General features: G+C 41.6%; 1 protein-coding gene across 1 annotated transcript in view; it reads left to right on the forward strand.

The window, feature by feature from the left end:
• Adgra3 (adhesion G protein-coupled receptor A3) overlaps positions 1–21,846 on the forward strand; it is a 100,667-nt gene that overhangs the window by 26,592 nt on the left and 52,229 nt on the right. The window contains exons 2-5 of the mRNA XM_021657884.2: positions 8,189–8,260; positions 15,491–15,562; positions 18,877–18,948; positions 20,740–20,811. Coding sequence (XP_021513559.1) covers positions 8,189–8,260; positions 15,491–15,562; positions 18,877–18,948; positions 20,740–20,811 — 288 coding nt within the window. The remainder of the gene's footprint in view (positions 1–8,188; positions 8,261–15,490; positions 15,563–18,876; positions 18,949–20,739; positions 20,812–21,846) is intronic.

Below are 21,846 nucleotides of genomic sequence, written 5' to 3' on the forward strand. Positions count from 1 at the left end.
ACCATTTGTGCTTACTCTCACTGACTGTCCTGTCTTCTATTATACAACTTTCTATTTCAGTTCTGCATCGTAGTGAAACCTTGCTGTATAGATGTTAAGCCGTAATTAATGATTCAGACTTAAAATTCAGCCACAGATTGTATGTGGTGAAACAGTGGCTTCTTCCTTCCTTAGTAGCTGGAGATTTCCTTCCACATCAGCCTTAAGATTGTCCTGATGTTAGAAGGGCAGTAACGTGGACATACTTCTTAGGGTTTTGGAATAGTAGAAGATAGACAACTAGGTATTATCTGGTAGATTTTCAGAACCCCTGGAGCCTCTGAGAGGAAGGAGCCAGTGGCCAAGATTTATACTTCTCTGTGCCACTAGAGGCCAGTAAATTACCTACTCTGTATCTCACGCTCCTCAGGGAAGGATCTTGAACAGAGGAACTTAAACCCAGCCATATTTTTATTTCCTTCAGTTATTGAACAGACGTTGTGAGCACCTTGTCATGCAGGGGCCTCTGGAGACCAGGTCAGGATGGAGGCTGAAGTACAAGATAATTTATTGGGGAAAAATGACTAGAAAACAGAAGAGGGGGAGCAGGGGGCGAAAAGCATTCAGTTGAGAATCTGTGAAAACTGAGGAGAGGACATAGGATAGGAGAGGCCTTTGTCTTCCCTGCAGCGATGAGCTAGTCTGGACTGGGCCAGCTGGAAGTGGCCATGTGGACACTGCCTAAGGGACAGTCTGTGTCGGGCAGACAGCTGAAACCTGTACTGTGGTTCTCAGCCCCCTGCCTGGGCACTGCTTACATAGTGAACACCTTTAGAATAGTGAAAGGGAGAAGGATTCTCTCCACACCTGCAGCTGGGGCCTTTCAGCCAGCTGCTGTCCTGCATGGCTTTGTGAAAAGAGACCTGTGTAGCACCTCGGTGGCTGCAAACTGGCAGTGTTAGAAACTGAACTCTGCTAGTGAGTGTGGTTGTCAGCGTGAATGAACTGCTGAACTAATCGTGCAGATGTTTTTATTACTGTTGGAGGATGGGGCATGACCTTTGTCCCGAGGAAAGCCCTGGAGGAGGAGAGCTGCTCAGCATGGGTCTCAGAAGTTGTCCAGCAGGCCTATCTCTCTGTGAGATTTACCAGTAACGCTCACACAAGAAAAGATGCATGCCCCTTATAGCCCTTACTACGTCTGCACTTTTTTAGTTGTTTGTTAAGTGAATGGAGTAGTGGCAGGCCATTTTGATACACATAAACTAAAACATACCACCTAGATTGATTTTTTTCTGCAAAAGTGAATGACCAGATTCCTTTACTCAAGAGTGGAAAGATTGGTGAGCAAAGTGCTCAGTTGGGTATAATGGGCCCTGGACTAGAATATTGAGCACTGTTGTGCATATGGTTTCATTAGTAGGAAAACAAAAACCAAACAACAAAACCCCCAAAGCTCTACCATACATTTATAAGAATTTCCCGACTTTAGCTGAGGACAGGTGGCAATGAAGGTTTAGGGTGTATGCCAAGAGAGGCTAATGATTCATCTGGTGCTAAACCTGGCCTGCTTTTCTTTGTTTACACTGTAGAGAAGGTTGTGAGAAGGACACACAGTATTCTACACAACAAAGGTAACATGTATCTATTTGTACTGTAGTTTGTAGTACAAGAGTAAACTAGACCTGTCAGCAGTTGCAAACACTGTGAACATATGCCTTATCTTTCTTTTTTTCCCATTTATTTATTTATGTATTTATTTATTTATTTATTGGGGGGGCACTAGGTCTCATGTAGCCCCTGCTGTCTTTAGACTCTTTATATAGCTTCAGGTAATCAGCACATGAATGCTTCTCTTGCCTTTAGCACCCTAGTGCTAGGATCACAGGCATGCACCACCATATCTAGTTTATGTGGTGTGAGGTTATGAACCCTGAGCTCTGGGAATGACAGGCAATCACTCTATCAATCGAACTGCATCCCTAGGTGCTGTGCCTTGATCCATGTGATGGTTTAAGGAGTTTTATCTTCTTGAAACTGGAGTACTTGATCATCTTAATATTCATTTGGTAGATAGGATAAAAAAAAACATTATGGGAATGCATAGTAATATTTAGTAATTAGCTTTTACTATCTGCATGACAATAATTTTGCCGTATTCATCTAATTATGTGATGGGTAACATGTAACATGTTTTACTGAAGTGCATGTGTATATATGTATGTGTTGGATGGATTTTCAAAGATGCAATCAAAGTGTTTTCATTGGCTCGGCTTCGTGCCACAGTAGTTATGTTGATTTGTAGTAAAAATGCGAGTGGTTGTTTTCCCCATAATAGATTATATTTTCATACTGTGGTAAGTGACTTACAGTGTCTTGATTAAGTCTGTATTCACTCCTGATCAGGAATGCACATTCATCCATAAAGTCACTATTCTTTGCTGTTTTCTTATTTATTTTTAAGGAAACATGGGTCTCACTTTGTCCTTGAGCTCCTGGCCTCAAATGATCCATCATCCTGTCTCAGCTGCCCTCCTGACTGGGGCTCCAGGCCCCGTTAGAGTATGTTCAGGCTTGTTTTTGTATGTACTGAGTTATCACTTCAGTCTTTGCCAGTTTTTCTGTTAGGGATTCTCTGCGTTGTACTCTGATTTCATCTTCCTGTGGCCCTCTCTTCATATTCTTGTCGAATGATGCCTCTCACTGGATTTGGCCTGTTGTACTCCAGAATGATTTTATGTCGAGATCTTAGTTATATCTGCATAAATCTTCCCTTACCCTGGTCCTAAGTGAGGCCCCTTCTGGGTACTGGGTAGACAGCTTCCACCTGTCCCTAGTTTCATTTCTGGTGCTTTGATGAAACATTCTTACAAAAAAAAACAACATCGAGGGGAAAGGGGCTTACTGCAGTGTGCACTTCCAGGATGCAGTCCATCATCACAGGGAAGGGAAGGCAGGGACTTCAAACAGCTAGCCATAGCACATCCATAGTCAAGAACAGAGAAGTATGTGCAAGCTTGCTTGTGTTCGCTAGAGCCATCCACTCACCCAGGTCAGGATGCTCAGCCTCCAGAATGCTACAGCCTACAGTGGGCCCACATCAGTCAACTAAGACAACCCCCGTACAGGCACCCCCACATACCAACCTAATGTAGATGATCCCTGTGGTGTTTTGAAAGAAAATGCCATGAGCTTGTTTGGAGGTTCTAGCAGGGGAGCGCAGCTACTCGTATACCCTTGACCGAAGACCGGTCCTCCTCTATTCGGGGAAGGTCGTCCTCTTCGACCGAGTGCGCAGCTTCGGGAGGGATGCACATGGAGCGGTGAGGGAGGAAGGGAACACCCGCCTAGCCAGCCAGATCAGCCGAATCAACCCTGGCGATCAATGGGGTGACAGATATCGCAGCCAGATCGCCCTTTGCAGCCAGTCCTGAAGATACCTGATAAAACAGGATCAGATGAATGGGGAGGAGGTCCCCCCTATCAGTGGACTTGGAAAGGGGCACGGTGGAGATGAGGGAGGGAGGGAGGGACTGGGAGGGAATCAGGGATCCGGACACGGCTGGGATACAGAGTTAATAAAATGTAACTGATTAAAAAAAAAATAAAAAAAAAATAAAAAAAAAGAAAGAAAATGCCACCTCCCTGCCCATAGACTTACAGGAACTGACACTATCAGGTGTGGCCTTGTTAGAGTAGGTGTGGCCACGTTGGGGGAAGTGTGTTTTAGTTCACTTTCTGCTGCTGCTTCTTTCTGCTGCTTACCTGTCCAGATGTAAGAACTCTAAGCTCCTTCTCCAGTACCATGTCTGCCTGTACAACGCCATGCTTCCTGCCATGATAATAGTGGACTAAACCTTTGAAACTGTGAGCCAGCTCCAATTAAATGTTTTCTTTTATAAGTGTTGCCATGGTCATGTTGTCTCTTCACAGCAATAGAAACCCTAACAAAGACCATCCCTCACTGAGGATCTCTTCTCAGGTGATTGTAGGTTGGGTCACAATTAAAACTAGGCCTCACAACCTCCACTCAGTCTGCTTTCCTAACCCTATTGCATTGTTTGCTTGTATTTCCCCTCCAGCATCCAGCATCCAGCACCCAGCACCCAGCATCCCAAATTACATTCCTGAGGTTGGTTTTGGTAGTTAGTACTTTTGAAGTACATTTTCAAGTTCCTTTTAAAAAGGAAATTATCTAGTGACTCCTGCTATTCAGGGAGTGGTTTCAGTTGACAGTTCTCAGGGTTCTGATCCATTTAGGATCTAATAGTAGCAAGCAGCCAAGGACATCTAATCCATATCATTCATTTGCTTTTGATATTTTAAAAATCTGTGTGCATTTAAGTCTTGTTCTTTTGCTTGAGTGTAGATGATACATCACTCTAACTTGGTCCTGTGTGAAATGATCCTATGTATATCATACTCTTCCATAGAGTTTCTGAATTGAAGATCTGGGAGCCTAAATAGCATTCTACTTGTTGTCTATAGATCGTGTCTCATTCACATCATTAGTGTAGGACGGAAATGGGTCTGTATAAGCTCTATAACTTTGGCCAAGTTTGAAATTCCATAGGTGTCAGCAAAAATATTGATTATGAATGGTTTTTAGGTTCATCATGATATATGATATTAAGTACCTGCTGGTTCCACAGCCTCCTGTTTCAAACTTGAGCATAAAAGCTGTCTGCAGAGTAGATTTATTCTTTCCGATCCTGTTTTCCTGCACAAAATCCTTAAACACATCCAGTAATGTGTAGACAGAATATATTAACTTGAGATTGTAAACTATATTTTAAGGTTACAGTTATAACTTTTTAAGTGTGATAAAATGTCTTCCTTTTTACTTTCCTCAATAAAACCCATCATTTATTGCAGTAAAGCCTTTATGACTGAGGAAATGACAGTCCCATTGCTGAAGCTATACCAAATCACCGGCGGAGCCATTCAGTCAGTGCCCACCAGTTCTGTGCAAGTTTCTTGCATATCTGGTTTCATTCTTCACTCAGAAATGGCATCTTAAGTCACTGATCTGGGTAGATTATATATTTCCCCCCTGATTTTTAAAATTAATTTATTTTTTTATAAATTACAGTTTATTCACTTTGTATCCCAGCTGTAGTCCCCTCTCTCATCCCCTCCCAATTCCACCTTCCCTCATCTCCTCCCATGCCCCTCCCCACATCCACTGATAGGGAGGTCCTCCTCCCCTTCCCTCTGCTCCCCTGATTTTTTTTTTTTTTTAATGAATATGCTTACATATTCTTAGCCATTGTCAAACCTAGCAGTTTTGCCTATTAGAACATTAATCAGGGTGGAAAATTAAAAGGCTGGGAGGAATCTCGGTAATCATTCTGATGTAATGTCCTCCTTTTTAGTTGTAAGAATGCTGAAGGCCACTTAGTGAAGTAACTGACACAGCTCCAGTCATGTTTGTAGAGTCTCTGTTAATACGTGGGCTCCTAACATGACTGTTCTCTCCACATCTTTTGGTGAATGTTAAAGTGACATCAGTCACTGTATGAGCATTGTTAGATCTAAACAAACAAGACAAATGAAAAATAAATAAATGGGCCCTCAGTCTAAAATCAGTAAACATTTCTTTTAGCTTTTACCTTTGAGAATATACATGAACTCAAAATTAATTCAAGTTAAAGCAAAAAATTCTTAAAATCCATGTTTACTATGGGGTGGGAGTCGGGAGAAGTAAGGTATTTCAGAATCTTTCTTACAACACGAATTGTAAATAGAGAAGGGAGTGCCAGACTCATAACCAAGGTAACAGCACATGCCTTCAGGGTTTTTGGTTTTTGTCGTTTGTTTGTTGCTACATATAGAGTCTTTCCTGCCTGTGGTTTTCGTTTGTTGGTTGCCCTTTAATTAATGTGCTCATATCCTTTCCCCTAGGTAGCAGTTGTACTGGATGTGTAACCTTGCACTGTTGGGTTATATTTGTGCTCCTATCTTGGCCCTTTGGTTTCCCTGACCATTTGTCTGTTCTGCATCATGTCAAAATCATTATGTCAGGGTCAGGATACACTTTGTATTATGTTGTGTTTGATCACTGTGAGTTCAGGCTCTGGCTGCCCTGGGGTCCATATGCATGTCTCATTTTCTCCTTGCCTCAATCAGCTACCTTTGTCATTTTCATTGAGGAGAGCCCTGTTCTATTTTAGTCAGAAGGTTTTTGCACCTTGTTTTTTCTCGAAAATTCCTACTGTTTTGGGCTTTGCCTTTGCTACAGTGATACCTTGCCTCGGGACAGCAAGTGAGATACTTTGATTGTAGGGTGTACACTGGCTTCACATGCAGCAAACTGAAGGAGGATATTTACTTCAGGATCAGGAAAACAAATCCTGTGTCTGAATGGCTTCTCACTGGGTGCGTCATGTGTTCTAAAATTTCCTGTTCGTGTTTATGAGGCGGTTCTTATTCTTCACATCTTAGGAGTAATGGAAGTCTTATAGAGAGCTGGTGTGACTTGCTGGAGACCAGGGAAACTTAAAAGTGGTAGAGCTGGGACTTGAGTGGGGCACGGTTGACTCAGAGCTCTTAAGCACACCACAGTAACTACTCTGCTATATTTATCACAGGGCAGGGATCTCCCTACCCCACTTTCTTTCCTTTCTTTCTTTTATAAATCTGACTTACACCAGAGAAAGCTAGATGACAGCTGGCTATTTTTTATATTTTATTTAGTTATTCTCTTTGCATCCTGATTGCAGCCTCCCTTTCCTCTCTTCCCAGTCTCCCCTGACATACCCCTTCCCCCATTACTCCCGCCCCTTCTCTTCAGAGAATGGAGAGGTCCCCCATGGGTACTAACCCACCCTGCCACATTATGTGCTGCTGAACCTCTCCCGCTGACGCCCAACAAGGCAGCCCAGTTAGGGGAACAGGATCCAAAGGAAGACATCAGAGTCAGGGCCCCTCTTCAGTTGTTGGGGGATCCACATGAAAACCTTGTTTTATTAATTAAGAAGTCATGTGCACATATAGGTGCACACTTACAATCAGTATTTGCGTCTCCATGTAATGACTATTTCGCCTGCTGCAAAGGCTGCTCCTGAGAGGGAACATCATTTGGGATGCTGTTTTCTGTCCCAGTGACAGTTGTGTGGCTCTTGACTAACTTAGCTGCATGTTGAGGAATGTGGGCAGAGGCGAATTGTTTGGGTTGAAAATCTGGCTGATGGAGCTGAAAGGAAATTCTGCAGTTAGTGAGCACCTGTGCAGAAGACCCGAGTTTTGTTCCCAGCACTAGCAAGGCTTAAAACTGCCTGTGAACTACAGCTTCATGAGAGCCGACTCCCTCTCCTGGCCTCTGAGGGCACCTGTGCATATGTAGTGCATACATACAGATACATAGAGGTAAAACCAAAGTCTTCAAACTCTGGCTGCCATTTGCTAATGACATCTGGCTGTTCATTTAGTTCTTGACTCAGATTTCTTCTTTTTCTTCCTCTTGATGTTCCCACGCTCTTGAATCAGGTACTTTAGCATCTTCAACTTGTTTCTGGAAACTGTCGACATTCAGATGCTTAAAACCATAGAAAATTCTAGATTTTCGAAAGGATCATAAAATACATTCTTTTCTTTTGCTTTTCTTGTAGGGAGTCCTATCAGGGGCACCATCCGACCTGTGGTTCTTTGAAAGCAGGTTTCTGGTTTTTGTTTAGTTTTTAATAAACACTCTTCGTGTATGTGAGAAAAGCCATGACGATAGGGCCACTGTGTCTGTGAATGCTCAGGCAAAGCAGGCATCCACACGTATGCATAGTACAGTTGCATGTTGTTAAACTTGAGGTAAGATTCAGCATTATTAACATGGAACCTGTAATATATATATCTTTGGTAGGTCAGTACTTTCTTTTTTGATTCAGATGTCATGGTTTTTCTTAGGTCTCTAGTAACATAGGTATTTAAGTTTCTAAGCTGACTAAGTGAGCGCACATAGTGACCAGTTTTACCCTATACTGAATCTATAGCTTGTTGTCTTTACATTTTTCTCTGTTTTTACATTTTCATCTAAATTGACAAGAATGATTCAAGATAGGACAAGATGTGGAAGCTATTTTGGGAAAGAAACTACATTATTCTAATTGGCCTAAAAATCTGCTTAATGACTTCTGAGAATTCCTTTTACAGTTACTTTGATATTGATGGTGTATGTTAGACAAGTTATATATATATTTTCTCTTGTCATTTTTAGGATTCTGAGCAATAACAAGATATCCGAGCTGAAGAATGGTTCATTTTCTGGGTTAAGTCTCCTTGAAAGACTGTGAGTATTCTCCTATGGTCTCCTTATTTTATATAATGTGTTTTTATTGTAAATATGTCAATGAAACTCCCAACATTAAAAAAAAAGAGATTTCCCCAATACTTTATTATGCAAAAGTTCAGGAAGTGACATTTAAAACAGAAGCAATTTTATAATCAGAGGTCAGCATACTTGAGAAGAGCGCTCTGCCCCCGAAGTGCTCAAGCAATCTAGTCAGTAATGAGCCAGTGCTTACTGATGATACGTATATGGCAGACCAATGATAAGGAGGGAATTCGTGTGGTTCACTGCCAATAAAGCTGTTTACTAAACAACCCACGGATCACAGTCCACTGTCTTTGCTGCTCTTTGACCACTCCCTGGCTCAACGTAGATCATGTTCTGAAGCTGTGTATCCTAAAATGATGTAATGATGTGTGTTTCATGAGTAATACAGAATGTAAGCGTATCGGGGGTGGGGGGTGCTTAGGTAAACTGGTGTGTTCTTTGGTATCTTGGAATATCGTGATACGTTTTACTTAGAAATTTTTTCATGTTCTGATGTTTTACAAGCACTCATTTTGGGTGGATATTAGGGAATGGATATGCTGTTTACTTATGTTCTAAAGGTTGTGTCAAGGATCCTGTTTGAAATTGACCTGGTACATGTACAATTACAATACAACAGTACACAAGAGAGCCACATCATATATGTACATTTCTGTGAAATTGCAGTCCAACCTTAGTTTTCTTGATTCTCTCTGCTGCTCTCGACATTCTCGCCTTCTCCTCTCAGCTCTCCCTTCACTGTTCATCCAGGGGCTGCTGCAGTCAAGCTCCCACGGCACCTGTAGAGGAAGGTGTAGTGGAAGGGTGCTGTAGTGTCCCTTACACAAATACCCCCTAGAATTCTGGGTCCCTTTGTGTCTGACCTTCGTTTTACCACATGTCTTCAAGTTAGGTTATGTGTACATACACTTGTGATATCCACAGAACATACAGCAGTACATTGACATAAGTTAATGGATACTTTATGCATACATGTACAAAGCATGTGAATGTGCAGGGACATACTACACACACACCTATAAACTCGTAGAAGCTTTCTGGCACTTCAGGAATAGTTTTTTCCTTTTCTGTTTCTATTGACATATTCCTGTCATAGTCCTCACAGTCCATGAGTCTAGAGGGTGCCACCTACAGCCTCAGCTTTAGGCCCGGCTATGCCAAGACTAATCCTTTGTAAGCATATTGTTCACATGCTTCTTCAGAAATGGGTATTTGGGTCAGTTTGGTTGCGTAATGGTATGCCTGACACTTAGGGGAAGAAATTTTCTCACTGTCAGGAGGAAAGAAGGAACCATCCTGCTGTGTCCAGGTCACCAGAGAGTGGGCTGAGGAGTGACTATAAGCAGTAGGAAGACACTGCTGAACCCATACCACTGGGCATTGGAACAGAGAAGGCAACCTCTTCCCAGCAGGCATTCTTTCTTGCAAAACAGTGCTGTTGGCAGATATCCGGTCATGCAGCACAATGCTGGGCATTTAGTATATGCTGAGCTGGTAATTGAAGAGATTCATGTGGTCAGAGGTAGGGACACCGGCACTTGTGGTTTATCAGTGGTGTCTGTTGTATAGAGAAACGCTGTGCTTGGCTTCACGTGGTTGCTCATGTACACCATAAACAGTGTGGCCAGCATGGCTAATATTCTGTGCTGAGCTGTGAATTATGCCTTTCTTCTACATAGTTTTTAACTTGCTTTCTCTTTGGCCATATTTTCTGCCTTTTGTTGATAATAAATCTCTATACATAGTTGAAATAAATTAAGTTGCCACTGTGGGTGATATTAAGATACATTAAATATTTTAGCCTTTTTTTACCTGAATTCTGAAACACCACAGGCTTTTGTGAGGATAAAATATGCTTGTACACCAGGCAGACTCTAGGGTTCCTCCTGGCTAGTGTACTTCATTCCCAGTTGTTGAATCAGTCCCATGTGTTGTGTTGGGTCCACTAGAGTAACTCATTCAGCATTTCTTTTTAGCTGATGACAGTCTGTAGCTCCTAAAAGATGAAGGGTTTTGGAGAAATAGTTCTTGGTTTCTAATGAGATACAAGAACATAGTGTTTGTTTGTTTGTTTGTTTGTTTTTTTCGTGATTGTGCCCAGAGGGATTTGGGCACCTGGTATACAACCTCATGGATTAGGAATATGTACTTTCATTGTGGAGGATGGTACCTCTGAGAGGTGCATGGAGCCACCCATATCAGCTCTGCTTCTCTTTCTTTTAGTATGAGATGCTAGTTTTATTATTATTGCTACATTTATTACTATATTTGTTGTTATTTGAGACAGGGACTCAGTATGTAGTCCTGGCCTTGAACTTGCAAAGAGCCTCTGCCACCTGAATACTGGGATGACAGGTATGTGGTGCCATAGCCAGCTGGGAGGTGACAGTGTGATGTTTGCTTTTAAAAGCATCTCATCCCATGTATTATGTATTCTTTCCTAAAGTAGTCAGAACTTTTACCAAGCATATTACTGTTGCCATGATAAAGCACTCTAACCGAGACACTAATAGAAGAGTTTATTTAGGTTTATGGTTCCATATGGATTAAAATTCCATCATAGCTGAGAAGCTTGGCAGTAAGAGGCTGTTTTAGCAGCTGAAGCAGGAAGTTGAAAGCTCCCATCTGCAGCCATATGCATGAAACAGAGAGAACAACCGGGGGTAGGTGGGGCTTTTTGCTCTCAAAGCAGTTCCTTGGTTTCATGCTTCCTCAGCAAGGCCATACTATCCAAACCTCCCCAAAGAGTACCACTAACTGGGGACCAAGTCTTCAAATGCCCAGAACTATGGAAGGGATTTTTTCATTCAGGCCACCACAGTGACTTTTCAGTTGCTGCCTAGAAGATGATGAAGAGTTTATTTTGGCTTACAGTTCGAGGGAGCACAGTTCATCAAGGCAGTAAAGTCATGGAAGCTAGGACAGGCTGGTTGGCTGGAGCAGCTTTTGGAGGCTGTGTGAGCTTATTGCTCATGGTGACAGACAGGAAGTGGAGTGTCTCACCTGAATCAGGCTAGCTATAACTCTGAAAGGCCAGCCCTGAATAACATATCTCAACAAGCAATGCCTCCCGCTCAAGAGATTCCACGACCTCCCAAAACAGTTACACTAGTTGGGGGCCAGTTGTCTGAGGGGGTACGTTTCTGCAGTGAGACTAGGCTCTGAAAACAGCCTTTGGTTTTGGAAAAACAGGTCTCGTGCTTCTTTTCAGGTAGATTTTTATGACATAATGCATTCTGATTTAGCACTGCATCCTAAAGTTGGCTGCAGACTACACAGGCTTTGCATTGTTGGGGAGAGAAATATTAAATGAGAGAGTCTGACTATAAATATCCCATGGCAGTGTCTGATTAATATGGCTGTTATTAAATATTATATAATATGTCAAGAATTCTTTATTATTAAAGAAAAAGTGTATCTTTAAATCATATTACAGTGCTCAGTTATTCATGAGAGGTATTTTGTAGAAACACACACAGTTTATCACTGACCACAGATTTATGAACTGCTTTAGTGAAATCAGTTTCTCTTGTTGAAGCTGTTTAGATTCTGAGAAGGTAAACTTATGCTTAAAAAATAGGGCTGACATTATATATTTCTATTTGCAGAGGGGTCATTTTCTCAGTTTATTTAAAATAAGTGAAAAACAGCGATTGTTTAGTCTCAAACTCTTACGTCTTTGAGGTGGTCATTTGGAGAGTGGGAAGATAGGATCTAGAAGGTTAAGGCTGCTGGCTTATGTACATCCTGTTAAGATCTGACAAACTTGAAGTTAGGAGAAAGGGAAAATTTTATGATGAAAGCTTACATACTACTGAAAAATTGAGTGGACCATGTTATTTCCTGTTAACTGTTTACTTTACTCACCTTCAGTAACTAGTAATCATTAGCCGTTTACTACCTCTCCATGCTGGAATATGCCAGCATATCATGTACACATTTGAAGTGTCACTTTTGGATGTTGGTGACAGACATCACGACACTGTTTCTCTGAGAAGTGTTAATTACACAGTGTGAGATGCCACATTCTTTACACTGTCTAGCTTGGTACACAGCCAGGTGATTTTGTGGCTTTCCATAGTTGACTGATATTTGCATAGTGAAGGGTTGTTAGTATAGCTTTGATTCTCAGCTCTGGTTCACTGTTTCATCTGTGTGCCTGTCCATACGCCTACCCTCTGTAGATTATCTCATTTCCCTCGGGCACAGTAGACCATGGTCTTATGGGACATGACATTGGGGATAGAACTAGGGGCTATGTTGTGACAGAGAAACTTTCTGCCACTGACAACATTCCTAGCATGAAAATGACCCTTTCAAGACACATTGTGAAATATGACCACGGTAAATGAAGATGGGAAGACTTGAATGAGGGAGATTGAAGGAAGGGATCATGCGAAAGATGGACAAAGTCAGGGTATCAGGGATCATTGCTGGTTTCCTTAAAGACTTTGTCTTCTTTTTTTTTTTTTTTTTTTTTACCCCTAACTTGGGAATTTTTGGAGGTTTTAAGGGAGAGACATATCAAGACTCTGCTCAGGAAGATCACTGGCAATTGAGAATAGTCAAGGAGTTAGGATACATGCACAAACTGTTAAAATCTGCACTCAAATAATGCCACGGGGCTTGAGCAAGACCCGGCTTTCTTGAGACATCATTATCATGTACCACAATTTATTTTTCAACTTCATTTTCAAACATCCAGTGAGGTTGAAAGAATATTACCTCCAGCACCTTGATTTAATGGTGACCAACTTCATGGCATGTTTGGTTATCAATTTTTCAATTGCCCTAGGTGGAAATTTATTTAGTTCCTTGCATAAATTCCTACGGCATGGAAGATGTGCTTAAATCCTGACATCAAGAACTTGACCATATTTTCTTGGTCTTTGTGCATGGGAGTTTTTAAGGAGGAGAGATTGATTTTGCCCCGTTTCAGTCCAAATGAAAGTTGGGCTCATATGTGGAAGCAGCTCACATCATGGCAGATAGGAAGCAGCTGTTTCAAAGTTCTGTTCTGGGAGAGTCACTTACACCAGGAAGGCTCCATCTCTCGGAGCTTCTACCACCTCCAAAAGTGGCACCGCCAACTGGAGACCAAAATACATGAGCCCACGGGGGACATTTCATTCTCAAACTGTAACACTCAAGGAAGTGTACCAGTACTCAGTGGAGGCCAGGACACAGACAAGATTCATAAAAGTGAAACTACAGTGGTCTGGAGTATTCCAGTTCATTCAGCTGTGTGTCCAGAGTGAGAAGTCACACTGTTGGTGGTACATCAGGAACATTGACTTACAGTAAGTGAGTGACTTCTACAGATGAGCAGAGACTAGCCTCACCAGAGTGTGTATGTGAGTTTCCCTAGGAAACCTTTCCAGAGCAACCCTTGTATTATATTCTCACTGGGATGGTGATTAGAATAACCTTTTAGAGGAAAACAGAAAAGCATGTGTGAGTCAGACTGCACAGCAATTAGTTTTCATTAGCTGGGAGGGCAGTCATGAGGAGTGTGCCTCTGGGGGGGGGGGGATGGAAGAACACTCAGAACTCTACTTACCTTCATAAGACTCGCTCTTTGGAGTCTTTTCTGGAACGTAAGTAGACAGGGATTGTGATTGATGGTTTCTGAGCTGCAGTGGGTTTGAGAAGGCTGCCTCATAGACTTAACGAGCATGGGCTCCTCTGTCCTTGGTAGAGCCATAGTTCTTAGACACCCATGATGCAAGCTATCCATGTTGTAGGAACAGGTATTGTCAAAGTCCAGGACCTACTTCTAGGATGATCTTTCATTTCCCAGCTGGAATGCAAAGGACTCTGGATTCCAGAGTTACCTGTCATTCTGGTTTGGTGAGCATTCCCTAGCCCATCCACATTGTTTGGCCGTTAGTGTATATGTCACCTCTCCGTATGTGAAGAGGAGAAGTGGCACAGTGTGGGGCAAGGTTGCTACTGTTGGAGACAGAGTTGGAGAAGAGAAGTGTAAGGATTTTTCTGGTTGTTGGCATTCATCCTGCAGACAGATGGCCAGAGGACACTGACTTGATGGACAAACCTTCGAAGTTGGTCCTGACACACAGGCTTACTTAGGGCGTCTGGCCACGTACTAGAAGGGATGTGCTGCTAGGAGACTGGTGGAAGTTCTGGCCTTCTGCGGGGATCTAGCTCACACTTGAATGGATTGTCTTCAGAGGCCTGACCCTCTTGTGGGTAGCAAGTCTTCACTGCGATACTCACTGCTGCCCTGTTGTGTTCAAATACTGTCACGGAAATGCCCAACTGCTTGTGAAGGAGAATAAAATGACAGGAGATACAGGCCTCCTGTGCTTTTGCTTAGGGTTATGTGTTGTGATTTATAGTGTGTTTATTTATAACCTTACTTTACAGGGAACACCACTATAGAATCCCAGGTAGGGGGAAAAATATATGTTATATATTCACATGGATTTCAGAGCACATATTTCGTGAAGAATTCAATTTAATGATGTTTGTGATAAGCACAACCACTGATGTTCTTAATAATGAAAGCATAAGGAAGAATTTATAGATGTAATGGGTATATGGTCCTGGATTGCTGGTCAGTGGTGGAAGTCCTAGCTTTGCAAGGACCAGAGTTTACATCACCTAGAACATAGTCCATGTAAGTGCCTGGTAGGCATGGCAACCTGCCTGTGATTCCAGTCTAGGCAGGCTTCGACAGGAGAGTCCCAGAGTAAGCTGCTTTAGCAAGACCATCAGCAAGCTCTGGGTTTGACTGAGAGACCCTTCCTTAATGAGTAATGCAGAAGTGATATCGACACCAACCTTGGGCTCGCACATGCATGCACACATGCATTTGTACGTGCAGCCACATGCGATGCACCTCCTGTATGCAAATATACATACAAACAATGCACACCAAAGGGGAAGCACAAAGAAATAATAGAGCTGTTTGGAACCAGCTGAAATTTGAGGATTCTTAGGATCCTTTACCTTTCATGAGATCTGCTTTTGTTGATGAAACAAAAAATTTTGAGGTCAGATTTCTCAAATTTCAATTTCCGCTTTGTCATTCAGTGCTGGGGATCTCTTGGTTTAACCTTCTTTGGTGTGGAGGTTCTGTCTGTGGCAGGTAAGTGCAGTATGCTGAAATATTTGACAAAGCAGTGACCATTAGACTAACTCTTACTTTTCCTTTCACAGGGACCTCCGGAACAACCTCATTAGCAGGATAGCACCAGGTGCCTTTTGGGGACTGTCTTCACTGAAGAGATTGTGAGTTTAGAATTGCTTGCTTGTGAGTCTAAACCATTCCTTTAATAACTAGCAGTGTACTCCAGCTTGACAAAAGAGGCCTGTTTGGCCAGGTCCCTGACGGAACAGAGAGGAGTTAAGTGCTCCATCAGTAAGCTCTGAGTGCCTCTCTTAGACTAACAAACTCATTATCATGTCAGCTCTGTAGCCATAACTACTGTAGACACAATCCTCAAGCTATGACTTCAGTCACACTGTACTTCTTTTGAATTATAGGAATTCAGGCTTTCTGTTAATGATGTAATGGCTTGCCGTTTCCTTGTGTGTGTTTTACTTCAAAGCCTAAGGATTTTATTACTCTCAATGTTAACCTCCCACTATAGTTTCTCACATTTGGAAAGTGACTGAACTAAAGGCCCACAGAGCACCCCGCACTGTTCTTTGTAAAGGCATTTGCTGAGAACTGGCTGCTTACACACTCCTGCTTCTCTGGAACAACTCAGACTCTTGCTGCGTGTGTGAAGGCATAAAGGGGGAGGACTGATCTTCCTGGTTCTTGGTCTGGACTTGTATGAAAAAAGATGGGCCACAGAGAGCAAATTAAATCTGTTAAAATGTGTGTGCTGTACCATGTGCAGGACAACCAGGAACTCACGGCTGTCAGACAATGGCTTGGAACCCTGCCTACTGAGCCTCTTCAAGAGGGAATGAGAATAGTTTTAGAGAAGTGGAGGATGAAGGAAAAGGACTCTGAGTCTTCGCACAGTCAGGAAAATGAAGAATTAATGATAAAGCTCTGCCCTGCCAGAAACTCAGTAGTAGCTGGGGCGAAGTTTGTTCGAATTGTCCCTCCAGTAACTGATACTTACATTCCAAAGTGCTTTTCCCCACAACTTCTTTCAGTTGTCATTACATTCTGTCTACTTCCTGTGTGGTCCACCACTGTCTTCACAGCTGTTTGGGTAGAAGAAAGGTTAATATGTATAACACCTCCATGCTGAGATACAGGCTGAAGGAACTTAACTGTCAGTGAAAGACAATTTCATCACACTGTTTTGAAGGTGCCTCAGAAACCTTAGGTTCTTGCTTTAGTTCCTTATCCTAAATAATGCCTCAAGTACTGTCGTCTAAAAGTTTACTAATCCTGTTCAGTAGCGTTTAACTTAATTACTGGTAATTGAGCTAGGCTTTGCCTTAGCCTGTCTGAGTCGCATCGCACAGTAAGGGCACTTCTGCTGTTCCTGCCTGGGAAGGTAATTGCCTTTTACAGTGTTCTTCCTGCCAGAAAATACGTTCTTAATTCCAAACAGCTGACTTGTAATTGAGCTTATGGCGTACAGCTTGTGAGCTGAAGGAGTCCTACGTGTAGACTCAGTGGGATGGAAAGATAGCCGTTTAGTTAGTAGTTAATGCTTGCTAGTTTTATAGACCCAGACTCGCTTTCTTGCAAGGCCTTAAGTGATTCATTTCAAAGGCCACACAAAGTGTTTTGTCAGTGTCCATGGTTTTGTCTGTAGTTACAGATAATTGGAGTCAGGAAGATTAAGTAGCTTTTGAAAGATAAACTACCAGGAGTAGTTGAAACTCAAGCCCGTTCACTTTCTTCTTTGCTTTACCAACGAATTTAAGCTGATTCTCAATCCAAATGAAAACTCATTATCAATACCTAAGTTCCATTTAAGTAAGAATAGCTATAATGAAATTCTTTCCCAAAGAGTCAATGGTAATTACATCACTGAAAGCTGAGAAGTAAGCGAGGATAATGAATAAGAAAGACCAAGGCACACTTGTTCAAGCAACAGTCCACAAGATGATACCTCATTTTCTTAAACAGTAAAACCTAGAAATAAAAGGAAAATCCACTTAAAAAAAATCCCACATGATTAAATGCTTGGCTTTAACATTTTAAGGGGCTTGAGCCATACAAGCACAAGAGCAAGCCTTGTGTGGCTTAAGGTTACTGTAGCTGTAACAGAAGGAAACCAGAGCTAAAACATCCTGTTCTGCCCAGATAACTTAGAGTGGCTTTTGAATTATGTAAGGGGAAAACTCATTGAGGAGGTACCCGGGTCAAATGCTCTGTTCTTGGAATTTTTAGTCAAACATGGGTGTTTTCTGCTGTGACCAAGTACATAGTTTGGGATTTAGCAGCTTTTGTTTAGAAATGGGCAGTGTAACTCCAAATGTGACAAAGGGTCTGCTTCTCTGTGTCAGAAAATAATGTGGACATTAAAGGAAACGCAGAAGTAATTTTGTGGTTTTAGTTTAGCAAAGTTTCTAATTTCTCTATTCATATTCAGAGTGAATTGAATTATTCAAAAGGTAACAACTGATGAAAAGAATGGGTCATGGTAGGGTCTTCCTCCCCTGTCCCCCAGAAGAACAAAGATAAAAGGCATGCCATTCCAGGTGAAGGTTTGCAGTAGCCTCCCTACATACTTTTCCTGCAAGCTGGTTAAATGTAACTTCAGTGCATCCCTTGTTCCAGGTGTGAAGTAAAGTAAGAGAGGAAAGAAGCAATAATGGACCCGCCAAAGTTTCACAGGGCCAGTGAGAGGGCTCTGCAGGGCTGGTGAGAATGCTCCAGAGGCAAAAGCACTTGTCTCTCAAGCCTGGTTGAGTTCAGTCCCTGGAATACAGGATGGAAGGGGAGAACTAGCTCCCAAAAGCTCCCCACCAGTCTTCATGTGCATGTTGTGACTTTTGTGCCCTTCTGCTCATGTGTGCTCCCCCTAATAAATAATAATAATAATGGTTAATAATTATGTGTAAATAAAAAGGAGGGTACTTTATAGATTAATAAGAAAATATTTAGGAGGTAACAGCTGCTAGGAATTGTTAGACATTTAGGGTGGACTGGCAGAATAATTGGGCTGTTACCTAGATTTTGTTAAAATCTAGGCTTGAGGGTAAATGACAGATGTGTAAGGTAAAAGCTAATTTAGTGTTTTCCCCCCCCCATCATTATAGTCAGAACGCCTAAGTAGCTGAAGGATGGAGTTTTAAAAGTCATGTGGCTAATGCAATTTGATGATCGGGCTTAAGTTCTCCAGCTCCCTGCCTTGGCTGACTGCAGGGCATCTCAAGAGTTGTAGCACATAGTAAGATAGATTCTCATTTTACTTCCTTAGTTTTCTCTTGAATAATTTCATAGATTAAATGGTTGAAATATAATTAAATAGCATTTTGTCTCTTTGTGCCAGAAGATAAATCAAGAACCATTATCTGGGTGCTATTTGTATATCACGTCAGGGAGGAGGCAGATGAGAAGGTCTGCATCAGACCTGTATTAATCAAGAGAACTAAATAAAGACATCCCTATTTTCTTCTCTTAGGGACCTGACTAACAACCGAATAGGTTGTCTGAATGCAGACATATTTCGAGGACTCACCAATCTTGTTCGGCTGTAAGTGTTTTTTCTATTTCATTAAAATGTAAGCTATTTAAACCAGTAGGTAACCAAGAGTTTCAGAACATCCATGACATACTTAATATTAAAGTAGTAACTGCAGGCCTTGAAGAAGCCACAGGGACAGGAAGCTTCTAACTGGATCATGAGATGTAATGTCCTTAGAACAGATGATGGGTTGAGAATCCCCTATTAAACATGCTTAGGACCAGAGTGTGTCAGACTTGAGGAGATCTCGTATGCACAAGGAGGTACTGTGCAGGTATGACCCAAATGCAAATGTAAAATCCATTTCTCATTCATAGTCACCCCATAATCAGAGCCTGGAGATGATCTGATACAATATTTTAAACACTCTATTGTGGGAAACTCAAGTTTCATGGTGTAACATTTTTCATGCTGTTGTCATGGAGCTCAGATATTTTGGAACATTCTGGATTTCAGATTTTCAGATTAAGGATTTGGAATACATGATCTCATGATGAGGTGAGATCTCATTGGAGGTCACTGTGTACTGATTTTGAGTATCGGTGCTTGTGTGATGTCAGGGCTTCCCTCCCAACCCAGGAACCCATTGCTGCAGGAGTGATAGGAGCTGACCGTTCCCCCCTCCTCCACTTTCTTTAATTCTCTGTCTTCTCTACACAGTTGGCATTCCCTCCCACACTGAAGGATTTAGCTCATCCCTCAGAAGAGAGCTTGGCCTGTTCGCAACCCCAAGCTTCTGTCCTGTGCCTTACTGTGTCCTGTTCGGCCCTCACCTTGCTGGAAACGGCATATTTATCTCTTTTTGGTACACGGAGAAGACCTTGTTATATTTGAATGATGTTATTTTTTTTTAAGAGTTCTGCATACTACTCAAATGTTAGAACCCCCCTGAGCGTGTACTGTCTGTCCTGAACATTTCAGCACGATTATATATTGAGTCCCTATTTTCTATTTTCAAAATAATGATAAAATGATATTTAATGTTGAAGATTATAGCACTACAAGTTAATATCATGTTCTTTTTCGTTGCGTGCCATATCCTTAACTTGTCAAAATTTTAAATAAGATCCTTTTCTATGTATGGAAGTACTTTATATATCAGAGGTTAAAGAAACATAAGATATGGGGTACCTGTTTACCACCCCTACCTGATCCTCCAAACAAGGCATGCTGTGTCCTCCTTACTCCAGCTCCTCAGCGTGTAATGAGGCATGGAAGATATTTAGTCCCTTCATCTTGATGTAACACCTGGCCCATTTCACAGCACTAATGTTGTTGAGTTTAATCATACAACATGCTGAATGACTTACACAATACAGCCATGGGATGGGGGCAGGGCAAGAGAGGTTTCAGAACTTGTCTGGGTCCAGAGTTGGCTTGTTCACGCTGAGCCCTCCCAGCCCCAGGGCCTGTTACCGTCCACATTTTCACTCAGCCTTGATTACTGCTGCCTATGAAGGACATTCCTTTTTGTAACTGTTTATTTGCTCTTTTCCTGAACATGTGCGCTCTAAAGGGACAATTCATAAGGAATCTGTTAGGTTTTCCTGATGCAGGGCAGAAGAATCTTATCCCACAGTAAGGTGTTTTAAAGCGTTTACCCAGCACATTGTGTAAGGTGGAGGTTGCTGCTCTCTAGGATCACGGAAGTATTCGCACATCTCCTCCTTTAGGAGATCAAGCATGGATTCCTTTGTGACATTTTTTTCTGATCTCAGGACATTTGAGGTGATATCAGATAGTAAAAGTGATGTGGAGCTAAGTTTTTTAAAAAGTAAATCTGTTTTCTTTTCCCCCTAGAAACCTTTCAGGAAATCTGTTTACTTCTCTGTCTCAAGGAACTTTTGATTATCTTGGTTCATTGCGGTCTTTGTAAGTAAGAATTCTTTTGTATTTAATTTATATTCCGTTTTGAAAGCTGAAAAATAAGTAAACTGATTATATACCTTAAGAGGTTTCCTGAGAAATGTCTCACAAATATGCAAAAATTAGGCTTTTCTGGGAACCAGTTTCTGTCGTGAAGCTCGTGAGGTAAATCTCAGGGAGCTGTTTTAGACTGAGGTGGCTATGTCGTCAGAATGTGTCCCTCTGATTGTAGTCACAATGAATAAACTGGCGGCAGTTGTTTCTCATGGCTTTATTTTCAGATCCAGAATTTTGTTGTTGTTGTTGTTGTTGTCTAATTAAATGGCCAAATTATAGCCCATTACTATGTCTGAAAAATTCTTTCTAGAACTATTTTCTATTCTATACTCTAAGTATTTAATTCTATCCCATAATTTCTGTTCCACATTAAATTCCCAGCTTGTTACTGATATTCTAGGAGTGTTTATTGAGAAGTCCCTCAGTATAAGATTACATTCACATAGTTCTCTGTAGTTATGTAGATTTTTTTTTGTTCCTCTCAAACAGAGGTTACAAAGGAATCATGTTTGAAAATTTACTATATTTCTGGATAATCATTACTCTGTTTTAATCTATAAGTCATAATGATTCTATTAGAAGCTCAGTTAAATTCAGTATAATAAATTCAATGTAATTCATTGGGTTGGGCCATTTTCCAGGGTGTTCTTTCTTTACCGGATGCCTCTGTTCAATGTATCTTGACACCCTGTCCGCCCAGCTCCCCAATGCTGGGAATTAGACCTAAGTCACTGCACATGCCAGGCAAGTGCTCTTCCATCAAGACACACTTCATGGTTTCTTTGACTTTAAATAGCATGATAAAGGATAACCTGGCCTTTGAGCCTCTGTTGCAGGAATAGGAGACATTGGCAGTGTTTTTAGTCATGAATTTGAAATATGTCACACCATTCTTTTGATAATATTTTATTTAAAATTTATATATTTTTCTACATTGTATTTTTCTCTCTTCCACTCTTTTTTTTCTGCCTAGAATTATGATAT

The sequence above is a fragment of the Meriones unguiculatus genome, chromosome 12 (assembly GCF_030254825.1).
Source record: "Meriones unguiculatus strain TT.TT164.6M chromosome 12, Bangor_MerUng_6.1, whole genome shotgun sequence".
Classification (NCBI taxonomy): Eukaryota; Metazoa; Chordata; class Mammalia; order Rodentia; family Muridae; genus Meriones; species Meriones unguiculatus.